The 16,267-nt window shown below is 57.7% G+C and overlaps 2 protein-coding genes across 3 annotated transcripts in view; one reads left to right on the top strand and one right to left on the bottom strand.

Annotated features, from left to right (window-relative positions):
* Positions 1 to 2,299, top strand: part of IGHMBP2 (immunoglobulin mu DNA binding protein 2) — a 30,981-nt gene extending 28,682 nt beyond the window's left edge. For both annotated transcript variants that reach the window (XM_034061612.1, XM_034061611.1), the window contains exon 16: positions 1,973 to 2,299. In XM_034061612.1, coding sequence (XP_033917503.1) covers positions 1,973 to 2,170 — 198 coding nt within the window. In that variant the 3' untranslated portion in view covers positions 2,171 to 2,299. The remainder of the gene's footprint in view (positions 1 to 1,972) is intronic.
* Positions 2,300 to 5,645: 3,346 nt separating this feature from the next.
* SYT12 (synaptotagmin 12) lies at positions 5,646 to 15,445 on the bottom strand. Its single transcript, XM_034062131.1, has 8 exons — positions 15,357 to 15,445; positions 14,754 to 14,812; positions 13,298 to 13,491; positions 12,327 to 12,719; positions 10,542 to 10,757; positions 9,743 to 9,863; positions 6,840 to 6,973; positions 5,646 to 5,819 (listed from the first exon to the last, which is right to left on the bottom strand). The coding sequence occupies exons 1-8, from the start codon at positions 15,443 to 15,445 to the stop codon at positions 5,646 to 5,648; spliced, it is 1,380 nt and encodes a 459-aa protein (XP_033918022.1).
* Positions 15,446 to 16,267: the final 822 nt, after the last annotated feature.

Consider the following 16,267-nt stretch of genomic DNA (forward strand, 5'->3'; position numbering starts at 1 on the left):
TAGAGCTGAGCTGCTCCACACTGTGCAGACCCAGCTCTAGCTCCCATCCATACCTGAGTGACAGGAGTCCCTCTGCCTCCTCTGCTCTGCTTTCTTGCAGTGGAGGACTCTTGCTCAGGCATCTCAGCAGCCCTGTAACCTCCTGCATCAACGTGGGAGTGTGATGGGCACTGAACCAACAGCTTCTTGCTGTTCCTCCATAGCTGCTTGACAGCCCTTTCCTCCCAGATCTGGGAAGGAAGGAAGGAAACTAAGGTTAAAGTGATCTCAGGCTTCAGCTTTCTGTTTGGGTGCAGAGACAGACAGTTCAAGCCTCCAGGCTTGGCAGCATGATGCTCATTGCAAGCTGGCCTCACAGTCTGAGTCCTGTGGGCAGAGCTGACGTGGCTGTGACGAGGACAGGAGCTGAGAGGTGATGATTGCCCATTGAGCTGCAGCCTCCTGTGCCCATCATCCTCATCCTGCATCCCTCAGGCGCAGCTCTTCACTGCACAGAGCTTAGCAACGTTTAGCAGCTGACCCATAAATCCTGCCCATGGATGCTCCCCCTGTCAGGCACTGTTCCCATGGCAAAGAATTGCTGTATTTATGGTCATTCACAATCCAGTGTGGGGATCAATTCCTTTCCTGCAGAACCACCTCTCCTGCTGAATGGCAATGAGGGCTCCGAGGGTGAAATCCTGTCAAGGAGCTTGTGGTGCTTTCAATGTTCAGCTCTTCTTCCAGACGTTATCAGGCTTCAATGTGAAATAGCCTGAGACCTCCTACCCCTGCCTGGCCCTAAGGGGGCTCCAGCACATGCCTGGAGCCATCACAATGGGGCTGGAGCTTCTGGTCCCTGTTCAGGAGAGAGATACCTGAATGGTGGGACAGGAAAGCTGGAGAGGGGCTTGGGACAAGGGATGTAGGGACAGGCCAAGGGGAATGGCTTGAACCTGCCCGAGGGGAGACTGAGATGGGATACAAGGAAGTTCATTGTGAAGGTTGGGGAACACTGGAAAGGGTTGAATGGAGAAGCTGTGGCTGCCCCATCCCTGGCAGGGCTCAAGGCCAGGTTGGACACAGGGGCTTGGAGCAGCTGCTCCAGTGGAAGGGGTTGGGGTTGGAGGAGCTTTAAGGTCCCTTCAACCCAAACCACTCTGGGATTCTATGACTCATGTTCCCCTTTATCTGCTGAAGCCCCTCCATGCAGCACAGCACAGCAGATCCCACTGGCCAATGCCTGTGCTCCAGCCCCTGCTGATGTGGGGTTACTGCCTGGCTTTAGGTTGGTCTGGCATCAGAGCTCCAACTGGGTTAGGTTGGGCAATGGGCTCAGCAATCCCCATCCTAGCCCTGAGCCCTGGGCTGTTCCATCCTGCTCCATGGGACCTCCAGGGTCTGTCTCAGCAGCAGGGCTGGGATCCTACCTGCTGGAGATGGTTCAAGGTGGTTTGAACTTGGCTTCAAACCTTAAGCAGGACCTTTGGCTTGAGCCCAGGCTGGGTTTGCTGAGGGTTTGCCTGCACAGAGTCGGTGTCATGAAGCCTTTGAATTCCACAGCAGAGCATGGATCTCATCCTGAACAGCAGGGAATGGCTGGAAAGGGCTCCTCTTATTTCCCAAGCCACTCGTCCTGTTTCACTCCTTTCCCCTCTCTGTATTAGCAGAGAACATGAGCAGGAGCTCTGGTTTGTTCCTGGCTCTCATGTGAGAACCAAGGCAGATCCAGGTGTTCACATGGAGGGTGAGTCTGCCCTTGAAGGAGGCACTTACACTGCCCAAGGGGATTGTTCTCCCACTCTGCCCATTCCAGATGGGGAATAATCACCTTTACATCCTTGTTCTCTGTTAGAGGAGCTATAAAATACATAGGGGATGGTTTTAGGGGGTGCAAAGCAGCTGGAATTCCAGGCTCTGGCCATAAACCCACCCCATTCCCACCTGTGTGAGCACATCCCCATTTCCCAGCAGTGTCTTCTCTCCCCCCCAGGTTCACGGCTGTGGGGACAAGGCCAAGGCCCAGGCTCGGCAGCGCATCCATAGGGAAGGGATCCTGTATCCCGGCAGCGGCTCCAAGGACCATTCCCTGGACCCAGCCAAGAGAGCCCATCTGCAGAGGCGCCTGGACCAGAAGCTCAGTGAGCTCACGAGCCAGAGGAAGAGCAAGAAGAGGGACAAGGAGAAGTGAAGCAGCTCAACAGCTTTAAAGCCTTTAAGTCATGGCTTAGGCTGTGACAGCCAAAGATGCTGCTGATGCTTCAGAGGGAAGAGCCTGGAGCCATCGGGCATCACTAAAGGGTGTTTGGGTCTCACTGCACCACAGCTCAGCTGCTCCTGGGTATCCTCAATGACAAAGGGATGGATGTACAGGGAGAGGCTGCAGAATGCCAGTAAAGATGGATACAAAGCACCTAAAGCAGCCCCTTGTCCCTGTGGTGTTTCCTGCTGCAGTAAGAAGTGTCTGGGAGCAGGAATATGAGGGGAGCTCCTCATATTCCTCCCAGGGAATGGGATAGGACCAGGGAATGTGACAAGGGAGTGGATGCTCCAGTTCCCCTGCCCCAGCCCAGCAACCCTCTGGCACTGGTGGAGATTGTCACTGTCACAGGGACACTGCTGTGTCCACACAGCAGCCAGGGCTGCATCCCTGTGGGAAGTGGCCTGTGCAGGGCTCAATCCTGCTCTGGGGCTCTATGGGGATGGAGAGGCCTCGAGTCCTGACCCTGCCATCACCATTGTGAGCTGCTCCAAAGCACCCTGCGGGAGAGCCTCCATCCCTCATCACTGCCTCTGTTCCCTTCCCTGACATCAGAGGGGATGTACATTCTGTTCCCTTCCTGCCAAGCTCCTTGGGAAGATCCACAGTGGCAAAGGCAGGTCCAGCCCTGTGAGGTTCATGCAGGCAGGAGGGAGCCTCCCATTCAGCCTCCCCTATCCCTGTTCCCTGGTCCTGTACCCCCACAACTGATCCATCTCCCATGTTCTGTGCCTGTTGATCCCCATCTCCATCCATGCAGCAGCCCCTGCCCTACCCCTCGATGGCCCCAAGCAGGTACCAGTGCACAGCACAGGCTCCATCACCCCCAGTGCAGCCCCTGGTCCCCAGGGTGGCACATGCAGGCCTGGGATGAAGGAGAAGGAGCAGAGATGGCTCCAGAGAGGAATGGATGGAGAGGAGGACACAAAGAGCCCCAGACAGCAGCTTGAACAGCACCCACCTCACCCAGCACTGGGGCCCTCAGCTCATCCTGCCCAGCAGGGATGCAGGAGAGGTGAGCACTTCTCCATCCATCCCTTCCTAAAGGGAGATGGGCAACTCAAGGAGTGAATTGTCCCCATAGCCCAGCTGAGAACCACATCCAAACCCCTGCTCATCCTTCAGGAAACCTCATCCCAAACCCCTCTGGGTCAGCCCCTGCTGGTGCCCCCATCCCGGGGTCAGTGTGGGATGGCAGCAATGGGACACGGGGTACGGGATGGGGTTGGGAGGAGGGGATGGAGTGTGGGAGAAGGGAATCTGTGAGGAATGGGAATGAGCAGAGCCTGCAAGGGGGGAACACAATGGGAATCACAGCCTCATCCCGAAGGAAGGTCAGGCAGGGAAGGGAGATGAGCAGGAAGGGGTTGCTTTAATCCGGGATACAGCTCATTCACACTGCTCAAAGCATTCAAACACCCTCCTGGGACCATATTCACCCCTTCCTGGTGAACAAAGACCCCCAGACCCCCCCCACGATGGTCCAGCCCAGCTTCCTAATGGAATGCTGCAGGTGGGAGCAAGGGATGAGTCCCTGAGCATCCCATGCCATTGGATGGACTGGACCACGCACTGGAACCAGATGAGTCCCTGAGCATCCCATGCCATTGGATGGACTGGACCACGCACTGGAACCAGATGAGTCCCTGAGCATCCCATGCCATTGGATGGACTGGACCACACACTGGAACCAGATGAGTCCCTGAGCATCCCATGCCATTGGATGGACTGGACCACACACTGGAACCAGATGAGGATGAGTCCCTGAGCATCCCATGCCATTGGATGGACTGGACCATGCACTGGAACCAGATGAGTCCCTGAGCATCCCATGCCATTGGGTGGACTGGACCACGCACTGGAACCAGATGAGGATGAGTCCCTGAGCATCCCATGCCATTGGATGGACTGGACCACACACTGGAACCAGATGAGGATGAGTCCCTGAGCATCCCATGCCATTTCCACCTGGGAAGCAGTGTGGGCATCAGCTCCTCAACACCCCAGCCCTTACCCAGGGCCCTCAATGGGAGCAGGACCAGGATCCAGGGGGGCCAGGATGTTCCTGTCTGCACCCAGACATTGGGAAAAGGAGGGAGCTTTGGGATGAGCAAATCCATTGGGATTCCAGGACTGGGGCCACAAAACCACCTCCCAGTGGTGAGATGGGTGTGAGAAGAGCAGGAACTCGGTGCTGGGAGCAGCCCTAAGGGTTGGCTTAGCTGGGAAAGGGGCTGGGGGGGAAAGCTGCCCCCACTGATGGCTCAGCTCTGAGAGGTCTCTTTCACCCCAAGGCTGAACCCCCCCAGCCAAGTCCAGGCACAGGGACAGGGGCTCAGCCTGCTTGGGATGGAAGAAACCAACCCCACCTGTGGTGCTGAACTCTGTCTGCTGCCGTTTCCATCCTCCTCCATCCTCACTGGCAACGTTTGGGCACTAAAACCCCTCTGAAATGCCCCAGAAAAGCCAAACTCCCCCCAGTGCAACCAGAGCCACCCATTGAAACCACACAGACCCAGTGCAACCACAGCCACCCAGTGCAACCACAGCCACCCAGTGCAACCACACTGACCCAGTGCAACCACACTGACCCAGTGCAACCACAGCCACCCAATGCAACCACACTGACCCAGTACAACCACAGCCACCCAGTACAACCACACTGACCCAGTGCAACCACACTGACCCAGTGCAACCACACTGACCCAGTGCAACCACAGCCACCCACTGGAGCCACACTGACCCAGTGCAACCAGAGCCACCCAGTGCAACCAGAGCCACCCAATGGAGCCACACTGACCCAGTACAACCACACTGACCCAGTGCAACCACACTGACCCAGTACAGCCACACTGACCCAGTGCAACCACAGCCAACCACTGGAACCACACTGACCCAGTGCAACCAGAGCCACCCAATGGAGCCACACTGACCCAGTGCAACCACACTGACCCAGTGCAACCACAGCCACCCACTGGCACCACACTGACCCAGTACAACCACAGCCACCCACTGGAACCACACTGACCCAGTACAACCACAGCCACCCACTGGAGCCACAGCCGTTCCAGCTCTTTATCATCCCCCTCTCTCCATTGCCCCCATCCAACCAAACCCCCTCCCCATACGCCCCCCATCCCCAGCAGCCCTCAGGGTCCACATTCGAGGCTCCCCCCAGTGCCCCCAGGAGCACACTGGGTGGGTTGTACTGGGTTTGGTCCATGTGGATGGAGTCTCCTTTCCCAGCGAGTCCATTGGAACCCATTGGCACATCCAAGCTCATCCCAGTGATGCTGTATCTGGTGTGGATGCAGCTGCTCCATCCTCGGTGCTCCCGGAGCCGGATGCAGATCCGGTGGCTCCATCACCCCAATGCCGGTGCCGCTGTCCTGGTCCCCCCTCAGCCTCAGTTCCTGCGCAGCGGGTGCCACATGGACACAGGTCTCCGGAGCGTGGCCAGCATCTGGTTCCAGTGTGTGGTGCCCATGCCGCTGGCTGTGGGGCCCAGGAGGACGTGTCCGGTGTTGTCAGCGCGTCCGTCCTCGCCACACTCGGCCACTGTCACCCGCAATGACAGCTCCTGGGGACACAACAGGCGCAGGGCTACAGCACCATGGTGGGACCACAGACACACACCCCAACGTACCCCCAGTGTTAACACCTCTGTACACACCCCCACCCATAAACACCCCCCCGGATAGCAACACCCCAACATACACCCATCCCCTGCACCCCCACCCCATAAACACCCCCTTCCAGATAGCAACACCTCAACATACACCCATCCCCTACACCCCCACCCCATAAACACCCCCTCCCAGATAGCAACACCCCAACATACACCCATCCCCTGCACCCCCACCCCATAAACAACCCCTCCCAGATAGCAACACCCCAACATACACCTATCCCCTGCACCCCCACACCATAAACAACCCCCCCAGATAGCAACATCCCAACATACACCTATCCCCTGCACCCCCACCCCATAAACACCCCCTCCCAGATAGCAACACCCCAACATACACCCATCCCCTGCACCCCCACCCCATAAACACCCCCCCGGATAGCAACACCCCAACATACACCCATCCCCTGCACCCCCACACCATAAACAACCCCCCCAGATAGCAACATCCCAACATACACCTATCCCCTGCACCCCCACCCCATAAACACCCCCTCCCAGATAGCAACACCCCAACATACACCCATCCCCTGCACCCCCACCCCATAAACACCCCCCCGGATAGCAACACCCCAACATACACCCATCCCATGCACCCCCACCCCATTCACACCCACACCACACCTGAACACTTCACACTCTGCTCCCCACACACATCCTCCTATACCCCCCATTCTGACACATGCCCCCATAACCCATATGTACCCCATCCACATCCTACGTGTCTACATCTCACTATACCCCAAACCCCATCCACCCCATCCAGCAGCCATACCCCACACACACATCCCCCCTTTAGCCCCACGTGTACATCCCCCAACCCACACATGCACATACACATTCCCCAGCCCCACACACCCCATGGGTCCCTCCCTAGCACACAGATATAGGGAGCAATGGGGTGGGACGGACCTGGAGCACTATGGCCGGCACGGAGAAGATCATGGCCTCATTGAACACGGGGTTGGGGTCATCCCTCTTCACTGCTGTCTTCTTCTTGCTGATCTTCCTCCCGTCCTGCAGCAGGTACACCTTGACAAAGGGGTCTGCAGGGCACAGACAGGACTGGGGTCACTGTGAGCCATGGGGGCTGTGCTCAGCAGGAGACCCTACAACAGACCCCATATGGTGCAATGGGATAATGCATGGGCTGGACCTCAGGACATTGAAGTCCTGATGGCCGTGAATGGTGCCAACGTTCCATGGACACACACAGGTATGGATGGGGAGTGAATGCACACACACATGTATGGATGGGGAGTGAATGCACACACACAGGTAGGGATGGGGAACGAACACACACACAGGTATGGATGGGGAGTGAATGCACACACACAGGTATGGATGGGGAGTGAATGCACACACACAGGTATGGATGGGGAATGAATGCACACACACAGGTATGGATGGGGAGTGAATGCACACACAGGTATGGATGGGGAGTGAATGCACACACACAGGTATGGATGGGGAGTGAATGCACACACACAGGTAGGGATGGGGAACGAATGCACACACAGGTATGGATGGGGAGTGAATGCACACACAGGTATGGATGGGGAACGAATGCACACACACAGGTATGGATGGGGAACGAATGCACACACAGGTATGGATGGGGAATGAATGCACACACACAGGTATGGATGGGGAACGAATGCACACACACAGGTATGGATGGGGAACGAATGCACACACACAGGTATGGATGGGGAATGAATGCACACACAGGTATGGATGGGGAATGAATGCACACACACAGGTATGGATGGGGAATGAATGCACACACAGGTATGGATGGGGAATGAATGCACACACACAGGTATGGATGGGGAATGAATGCACACACAGGTATGGATGGGGAGTGAATGCACACACACAGGTATGGATGGGGAGTGAATGCACACACACAGGTATGGATGGGGAACGAATGCACACACACATGTATGGATGGGGAACGAATGCACACACACAGGTATGGATGGGGAGTGAATGCACACACACAGGTATGGATGGGGAACGAATGCACACACACAGGTATGGATGGGGAGTGAATGCACACACACAGGTATGGATGGGGAGTGAATGCACACACACAGGTATGGATGGGGAGTGAATGCACACACAGGTATGGATGGGGAGTGAATGCACACACAGGTATGGATGGGGAATGAATGCACACACAGGTATGGATGGGGAACAAATGCACACACACAGGTATGGATGGGGAACAAATGCACACACACAGGTATGGATGGGGAGTGAATGCACACACACAGGTATGGATGGGGAGTGAATGCACACACACAGGTATGGATGGGGAACGAATGCACACACACAGGTATGGATGGGGAGTGAATGCACACACACAGGTATGGATGGGGAATGAATGCACACACACAGGTATGGATGGGGAACGAATGCACACACACAGGTATGGATGGGGAGTGAATGCACACACACAGGTATGGATGGGGAGTGAATGCACACACAGGTATGGATGGGGAGTGAATGCACACACAGGTATGGATGGGGAATGAATGCACACACAGGTATGGATGGGGAACAAATGCACACACACAGGTATGGATGGGGAGTGAATGCACACACACAGGTATGGATGGGGAGTGAATGCACACACAGGTATGGATGGGGAACGAATGCACACACAGGTATGGATGGGGAGTGAATGCACACACAGGTATGGATGGGGAACGAATGCACACACAGGTATGGATGGGGAGTGAATGCACACACAGGTATGGATGGGGAACAAATGCACACACACAGGTATGGATGGGGAACGAATGCACACACACAGGTATGGATGGGGAGTGAATGCACACACAGGTATGGATGGGGAACGAATGCACACACAGGTATGGATGGGGAGTGAATGCACACACAGGTATGGATGGGGAACAAATGCACACACAGGTATGGATGGGGAGTGAATGCACACACAGGTATGGATGGGGAGTGAATGCACACACACAGGTATGGATGGGGAACAAACACACACACAGGTATGGATGGGGAATGAATGCACACACACAGGTATGGATGGGGAGTGAATGCACACACACAGGTATGGATGGGGAGTGAATGCACACACACAGGTATGGATGGGGAATGAATGCACACACACAGGTATGGATGGGAAGTGAATGCACACACACAGGTATGGATGGGGAGTGAATGCACACACACAGGTATGGATGGAGAATGAATGCACACACACAGGTATGGATGGGGAGCGAATGCACACACAGGTATGGATGGGGAGTGAATGCACACACAGGTATGGATGGGGAACGAATGCACACACAGGTATGGATGGGGAGTGAATGCACACACACAGGTATGGATGGGGAGTGAATGCACACACAGGTATGGATGGGGAGTGAATGCACACACACAGGTATGGATGGGGAGTGAATGCACACACACAGGTATGGATGGGGAGTGAATGCACACACACAGGTATGGATGGGGAGTGAATGCACACACACAGGTATGGATGGGGAGTGAATGCACACACACAGGTATGGATGGGGAGGTGGGTGCCTCTGGTTCACCCCATTCTGAGGCACTGGCACAGGTTGCCCACAGAGGTGGCACAGGCCCCATCCCCACAAGTGTTCAAGGGCACATTGGAGGCTCTGCCCCAGCTGGGTAGGGATCAGGGACCAGAGCAGAGGAGCTTCAAAGGTCCCTTCAACCCAAACCATTCCATGGTTCCATGGACCGGATGAGAGGCCCCATCCGGCCCAGCTGACACCAATGGACCCTGCACCGCCGGCATCACCGCTCACCTGCAGTCACTTTGCCATTGCTCCACACGAGGTTCTTGGCTTTCACCACCACCACAGTGAGGCGCTCGGCAGTGGGCAGGTAGCTCAGGGACAGCAGGATCTCCCCCACAGTGTCCACTGCCTGCAGACACAGCAGCCCATGAGCATCCATAACAGAGATACAGCATCCCATCAGCATCCATAGCAGAGACACAGCATCCCATGAGCATCCATACCAGAGATAGAGCATCCCATCAGCATCAACACCAGGGACACAGCATCCCATCAGCATTGACACCAGGGACACAGCATCCCATGAGCATCCATACCAGAGATACAGCATCCCATCAGCATCCACACCAGGGACACAGCATCCCATGAGCATTAATACCAGGGACACAGCATCCCATCGGCATCCACACCAGGGACACAGCATCCCATGAGCATCCACACCAGGGACACAGCATCCCATCAGCATCCATACCAGAGATACAGCATCCCATCAGCATCCATACCAGGGACACAGCATCCCATCAGCATCAACACCAGAGACACAGCATCCCATCAGCATCCACACCAGACACACACCATCCCATGAGCATCAACACCAGGGACACAGCATCCCATCAGCATCAACACCAGGGACACAGCATCCCATGAGCATCCACACCAGGGACACAGCATCCCATCAGCATCCATACCAGAGACACAGCATCCCATCAGCATCCACACCAGACACACACCATCCCATGAGCAGTGTCCCATCCCAGCAGGGATCAGACCCCTCAATGCCCACGCGGATGCCGCATCCCCTGCTCACCTTGCTCATGTCCTGCAGGTAGAGCCATGCATTGAAGGGCCGCGTGGTCAGGTCCAGGTCACAGAGCTTGAGCTCAGCCACACCAGTGCTCACGGTGCGCTCGTCCCCATCGATGCCGAAGGCTGCGAACCGCAGGCTCTGCTGCTCCAGCGCCATGGGCTCCAGCGGCACCGAGAACCGCTCCTCGAAGGCCACGGCGCCGGAGCCGCGCTGCACCTGTGTGGGGTGATGGGAGATCCATTCGGATACAGCAGGGGATGGGATCTGCCCCATTGGAACAGCAAAGGGGGTGCATGGATCTGGGGTGAGAGGGCAGAGCATCCTCTGCCCGAGGGAGCTGGTCCCAACCTCCATGGGATGGGAGGTACTCTGGACCTGAGCACAGCTCCCTGGGAACACATCCTGCAGGTGCTGGGCACTGCCTCAAGCACTGCTCCAGCATCGTGTCCTTAGGGAATGGGTTTCACCCACTGCAGCTCCGTTTCATTCAGCACCAGCCCCAGGTCAGGGTTTGTCCTAAATGGAGGAGTCATGGAGCAGGGAACCAGATCCCAGCACACATCCAGAGCCAGGGGCTGTGGTGGGAATGGGATCAGCCATGAACCCATCAGGCTCCAGCAGCCACCACCATTCCCTGTAGAGCTGGGCTGGGGCAGCCTGGACAGGAGAAGGGGAGAGCTGAGAGCAGCTCCAGTGCCTAAAGGGGCTGCAGGAAAGCTGGAGAGGGGCTTGGGACAAGGGATGTAGGGACAGGCCAAGGGGAATGGCTTGAACCTGCCCAAGAGAGGGGAGACTGAGCTGAGCTCTGAGGCAGAAGCTGTTCCCTGGGAGGGTGCTGAGGCGCTGGCACAGGGTGCCCAGAGAAGCTGTGGCTGCCCCATCCCTGGCAGTGCTCAAGGCCAGGTTGGACACAGGGGTTGGAGCAGCTGCTCCAGTGGAAGGGGTTGGGGTTGGATGATCCCTAAGGTCCCTTCAACCCAAGCTGTTCTATGACTCCCAAGGCACCATCACTGCCTGGGGGAGCTCAGCCAAGGGATGCTGAGCCCAAGCACCACATGCAATGGGGGCTCTGTGCAATGGGGGCTCCGTGCAATGGGGGCTCCGTGCAATGGATGCTCCGTGCAATGGGGGCTCCGTGCAATGGGGTTCAGTGCAATGCGGGTTCAGTGCAATGGGGGTTCAGTGCAATGGGGGCTCCGTGCAATGGGGGCTCCGTGCAATGGGGGCTCCGTGCAATGGGGGCTCCGTGCAATGGGGGCTCTGTGCAATGGGGACTCCATGCAATGGGGGCTCTGTGCAATGGGGTTTCAGTGCAATGGGGGCTCTGTGCAATGGGGGTTCAGTGCAATGGGGGTTCTGTGCAATGGGGGCTCCGTGCAATGGGGGCTCAGTGCAATGGGGGCTCCGTGCAATGGGGGCTCAGTGCAATGGGGGCTCCGTGCAATGGGGGTTCAGTGCAATGGGGGCTCTGTGCAATGGGGTTCTGTCCAATGGGGGCTCCGTGCCATGGGGGCTCCGTCCAATGGGGCTCAGTGCAATGGGGGCTCCGTCCAATGGGGTTCTGTGCAATGGGGGCTCCGTCCAATGGGGTTCTGTGCAATGGGGGCTCCGTCCAATGGGGTTCTGTGCAATGGGGGCTCTGTGCAATGGGGGCTCAGTGCAATGGGGGCTCCGTCCAATGGGGGTTCAGTGCAATGGGGGCTCCGTGCCATGGGGGTTCAGTGCAATGGGGGTTCAGTGTAATGGGGGCTCAGTGCAATGGGGGCTCAGTGCAATGGGGCTCACCCTGGAGATGCCAACGATCTGCTCTGCCGGTAGGAGGCTGACGCGCATGAAGCAGGACTCGAAGCGAACATCCTCCTTCTCCATCAGGTCCTTGCCCTGCAGCAGCATCACCCGCAGTGCAGCCGCCTTCACATCATACTCCATGGACACCTCGAGCTGCCCCACGGTGAAGTCCTGCCCGAAGTTGTTCCCAATGGATGAGATGGAGCTCAGCGAGTCGGCAGAGATGGATTTCCTCAGGGGGCCGTAGGCAGCCAGGCCCAGGTCCCTGCTCATCAGCTCCAGGCTCCCCAGCTCGTTGATGCTCTCCAAGGTGTCATCTGCCCTCAGGCTGCTCTTGCGGGTGGGGGATGTCTTCTCCTGCCCCCTCTGTGCACCCGGAGCCACCCCTCGCTGCAACAGGGACAGGGGATTAGAGGTGACCCCCCCTCTGCTCTGCTATGGGGAGACCCCCCCTGCATCCTGCATCCAGCTCTGGGGCAGCAGCACCAGAGGGACATGGAGCTGTTGGAGTGAGGCCAGAGGAGACCATGGAGATGCTGTGAGGGCTGGAGCAGATCCCATAGGAGCCAGGCTGAGAGAGCTGGGCTGGGGCAGCCTGGACAAGAGAAGGCTCCTGAAGGGGAGACCTGAGAGCAGCTCCAGTGCCTAAAGGGGCTGCAGGAAAGCTGGAGAGGGGCTTGGGACAAGGGATGGAGGGACAACAATGGTTGGAACCGGAGGAGCTTTAAGGGCCCTTCCAACCCAAACTGCTCTGGGATCCCATGAAAACCGGGCAATTCCTCCCCATCCCTCCCCACAGTGCCAGGGGACAGTGGGATCCGCTGCCACCTCTGATGCCTGACAGCCTCTGCCTGGCCCCATGCAGCTCCCGCAGCTCCCCAGCCCCGTGTCCCAGCTCCACACTGGGATGGTTCTGCCCCTGCAGCAGCTCTATGGGCACAGGAGCCCAGTGACGGATCCCCCCTTACCTTGTGCTTGGTGTCCGGGTGCGCAGCCCCATACTTCTGCTGCAGGTACCGGTAATCGTAGTTGGGGAAGGGGGAAGGCGCCGGGTACGTCCCGGAGCGCCAGAGCTTCCAGAGGTTGAGCGCAGCCACCCCCAGCAGCACCACAGCTCCGGCCGCGTAGATCCCGATCTCCCAGCGTGGAGGGCTCGCGGTTACTGGGGGCAATGGGAGGCACCGTGAGCCGGGGGCGGCTCCATCACCGGCTGTATCCGAGCCGGGAGGGGGCATGAACCGCATTGCCCCACGTCGGTGGGGGGCAAACGGTGCAGGCAGCAGGGGTGGGAGCCAGAACTGCCCCAGGGCTCCCTCTGCTCCAAAGGGAAGTGAAGCACATGCGGATCCCCCAGGAAAGGGGGAAATCAGGGACCGGCTGCATGAACCCGGTGCGGGAGTCCCCTCCCCGTACAGATGTGCACATCTGCATTGCCCTCCCCGTCCAGCGCAGGGAGACCCGGCACTGATGGGGATTCCAGGGAAACCCATTGAGGAAACCCCATCGGAGCCAAGCCGGGAGCAGGGAACCTATTGAGGAAACCCCAACGGAGCCAAGCCGGGAGCAGGGAACCCATTGAGGAAACCCCAAGCAGGGAACCCCATTGAGGAGACCCCAACGGAGCCAAGCCGGGAGCAGGGAACCCATTGCAGAAACCCCAAGCAGGGAACCCCATTGAGGAAACCCCAAGCAGGGAACCCCATTGAGGAAACCCCAAGCAGGGAACCCCATTGAGGAAACCCCATCGGAGCCAAGCCGGGAGCAGGGAACCCATTGAGGAAACCCCAAGCAGGGAACCCCGGCTGTGGGGGGGGAGCCGGGGCTGGCTCAGCTCAGCTCCTGCTGCATTGCGCCAGCTCCAGCACAGCGGCGGCCGAGGCAGCGGCTCCCGGAGCTCGGGAACGGGGGAAGAGACAAAGCAGGGCCGGGAACGGAGCCCAGAGCCGGGCTCAGCACCCGCAGCATCCCCGAGCTCCGCAGGAGCCGCAATCGGCTCCCGGAGGGAAGCGGCTCGAAGCCAAACCCGGATCCTGCTCAAGAGGGGCTTGAGCAGCACAGAGGATCCCAAGGGTTAAAGCCTCAATGCAGGAACCGGGTCCAGCTCCCTCCGCCCCAACCTTTGTGATCTGCAGGGGATGGGATTTATCCCCACATCCCGGCTAAGGACGCTGGGGAAGCAACGATGCAGCTTCCCAGGGCACTCCCGCACACGGAGCATCCGGCTCCAATGAGTTCCCTCGTTCCTGTTATGGGAAGGGGCAAAAACTGGGGCTAAAGGACCCTTTAGGGCTCCTGCTTCTGATAACAAACCCCAGCCCATTGGATAACAAACCCCATTGCGTGCACAGCGATCCCGCAGAGAGCATCAGGATGGGAACACGTCGGGATCAGCCCCGTGCCCCCCCGGCTGGCTCCGGTACTCACCGCTCAGACGGTGGCTGCTGATGTGGTCCATGGCAAACGCTCCCTCCGGCCGGGACAGCCTGGAACAGACGGGAAAACGGGTCAGGAATAGGGGAAAGTGAGGAAGCTGCAGCCTTTGGGGGCTAAGCTCCGGAGCTGCTGCCTCTCCATCGCTCGGCTGCTCTTCCATGCATGGAAGCATCTCAGTCACTGACGGAGGAGACAAGGAAAGGCTGGAATCCCCCCCAGGATCTGCCCTAGGAGGATTTAATGGGCAACGTTTTCCATCGCTCCTTGTGGGATGTTTCTTTAAAGCCCTTTCCTGCTCTCCATGCAGGGGATGCCGCTCGCCAGGAATCAATTCCTACAGTGGGAAGCTCCATTGCCTTCCTCCCTGAAGGGCTTTTCCCAGGTGAGCTCGACGTGAGCTCCATCCTAAATAGAGGAAGCTGCTCATTCCAGAGAGCCAAAGAGGGTTTATCCAGGCTCTATCCCCTGTGCAAAGGGGGTTTGGGGTCCCCACAAACAACAACTCAATCCAGCAGGACCACACCAGCATCCCCTGGCTTCCCCTTGGCTTCCCAGCATCTGTGCCAGGAGGCCATGGACCACCAGGGTCCTCACTTGAACCCCTCCATCCCCTTCATATCCCCAAGCCCCATCCAGAGCTCCCACAGCCAGAAGCCCACCTGGACCCAGGATCGGCCTCCCATGGACCCTCACTGATACCTGGGTCCTATCTCCAGCCCAGCTCGGGTCCTCAGGCACTATGGGGTGATCAGCACCCCCCAGCCCATCCCGGGCTGGATTTCAATAGGGAAAGGTGGAAGCTGCAATGTGTTATAGTGTAAGACATCAGCTGCACTGCCCTGATGCTGCTGGGGATGCCCTCTGGAAGGACAGGGATAACAGCAGGAGAAAGGGGTCTCCTAAATGGAATCACATCAGTCCCCCAAACACCAGCAGGGCTGGAGATGCCCCTTTCATCCCCAGCCTCCTTCCTCAGCCATAACCCCATGTGCAATGGGCAAACACCCGACAAGCTCTGGCTGAGAACGTGCTGAACTGGTGTCATGCATGGACTGAGCTCATTCAGCATCGGAGACCCACACTGACATCCCAACAGTGCAACACTACAGAGATTCACCCCAAACAGCCTTTTCTATGTCCCGCACCCCCCTTGTGCCTATGCAGGAGGCTCCGATCCTGTCCCTGCTTCCCAGTGAAATGAAAATAGAGAAGTTTTTCCAGGACCAACTTTCCCTGCAGAAGAACAAACCCTATATTGGAAAAACCCTCAATTTCCTTCCAGTTCCTTTTGGGAATGGGAAAGAATTCCCAAAAATGGGAAAGAATTCCCAGTTTTCCGTTGCTTTCGAAGCATTTTCCCCCAACCATCCCTTCCTCAGGAGCTCTCCGCAGCTCCTCAGCGCATTCCCGAGGCACCACCCGCAGGCTCCAGCTCCGGCACTGAACCCGCTGCTCTCGGCACCGGCTCCCGAGGAGGGGATTTACTGGGGTTTGGGTCAACTGAG

The sequence above is a fragment of the Melopsittacus undulatus genome, chromosome 4, assembly GCF_012275295.1.
Source record: "Melopsittacus undulatus isolate bMelUnd1 chromosome 4, bMelUnd1.mat.Z, whole genome shotgun sequence".
Lineage (NCBI taxonomy): Eukaryota > Metazoa > Chordata > Aves > Psittaciformes > Psittaculidae > Melopsittacus > Melopsittacus undulatus.

Excerpts from the sequence above, each read along its gene's own strand:
- SYT12 (XM_034062131.1), bottom strand. The coding sequence starts at position 15,445 with ATGGGAGGCCGATCCTGGGTCCAGGTGGGCTTCTGGCTGTGGGAGCTC. Across the intron at positions 6,974-9,742 it reads CAATGGCAAAGTGACTGCAG|ACCCCTTTGTCAAGGTGTAC; the intron begins GTGAGCGGTGAT and ends TGTGCCCTGCAG. Across the intron at positions 5,820-6,839 it reads TGCCGGCCATAGTGCTCCAG|GAGCTGTCATTGCGGGTGAC; the intron begins GTCCGTCCCACC and ends TTGTGTCCCCAG.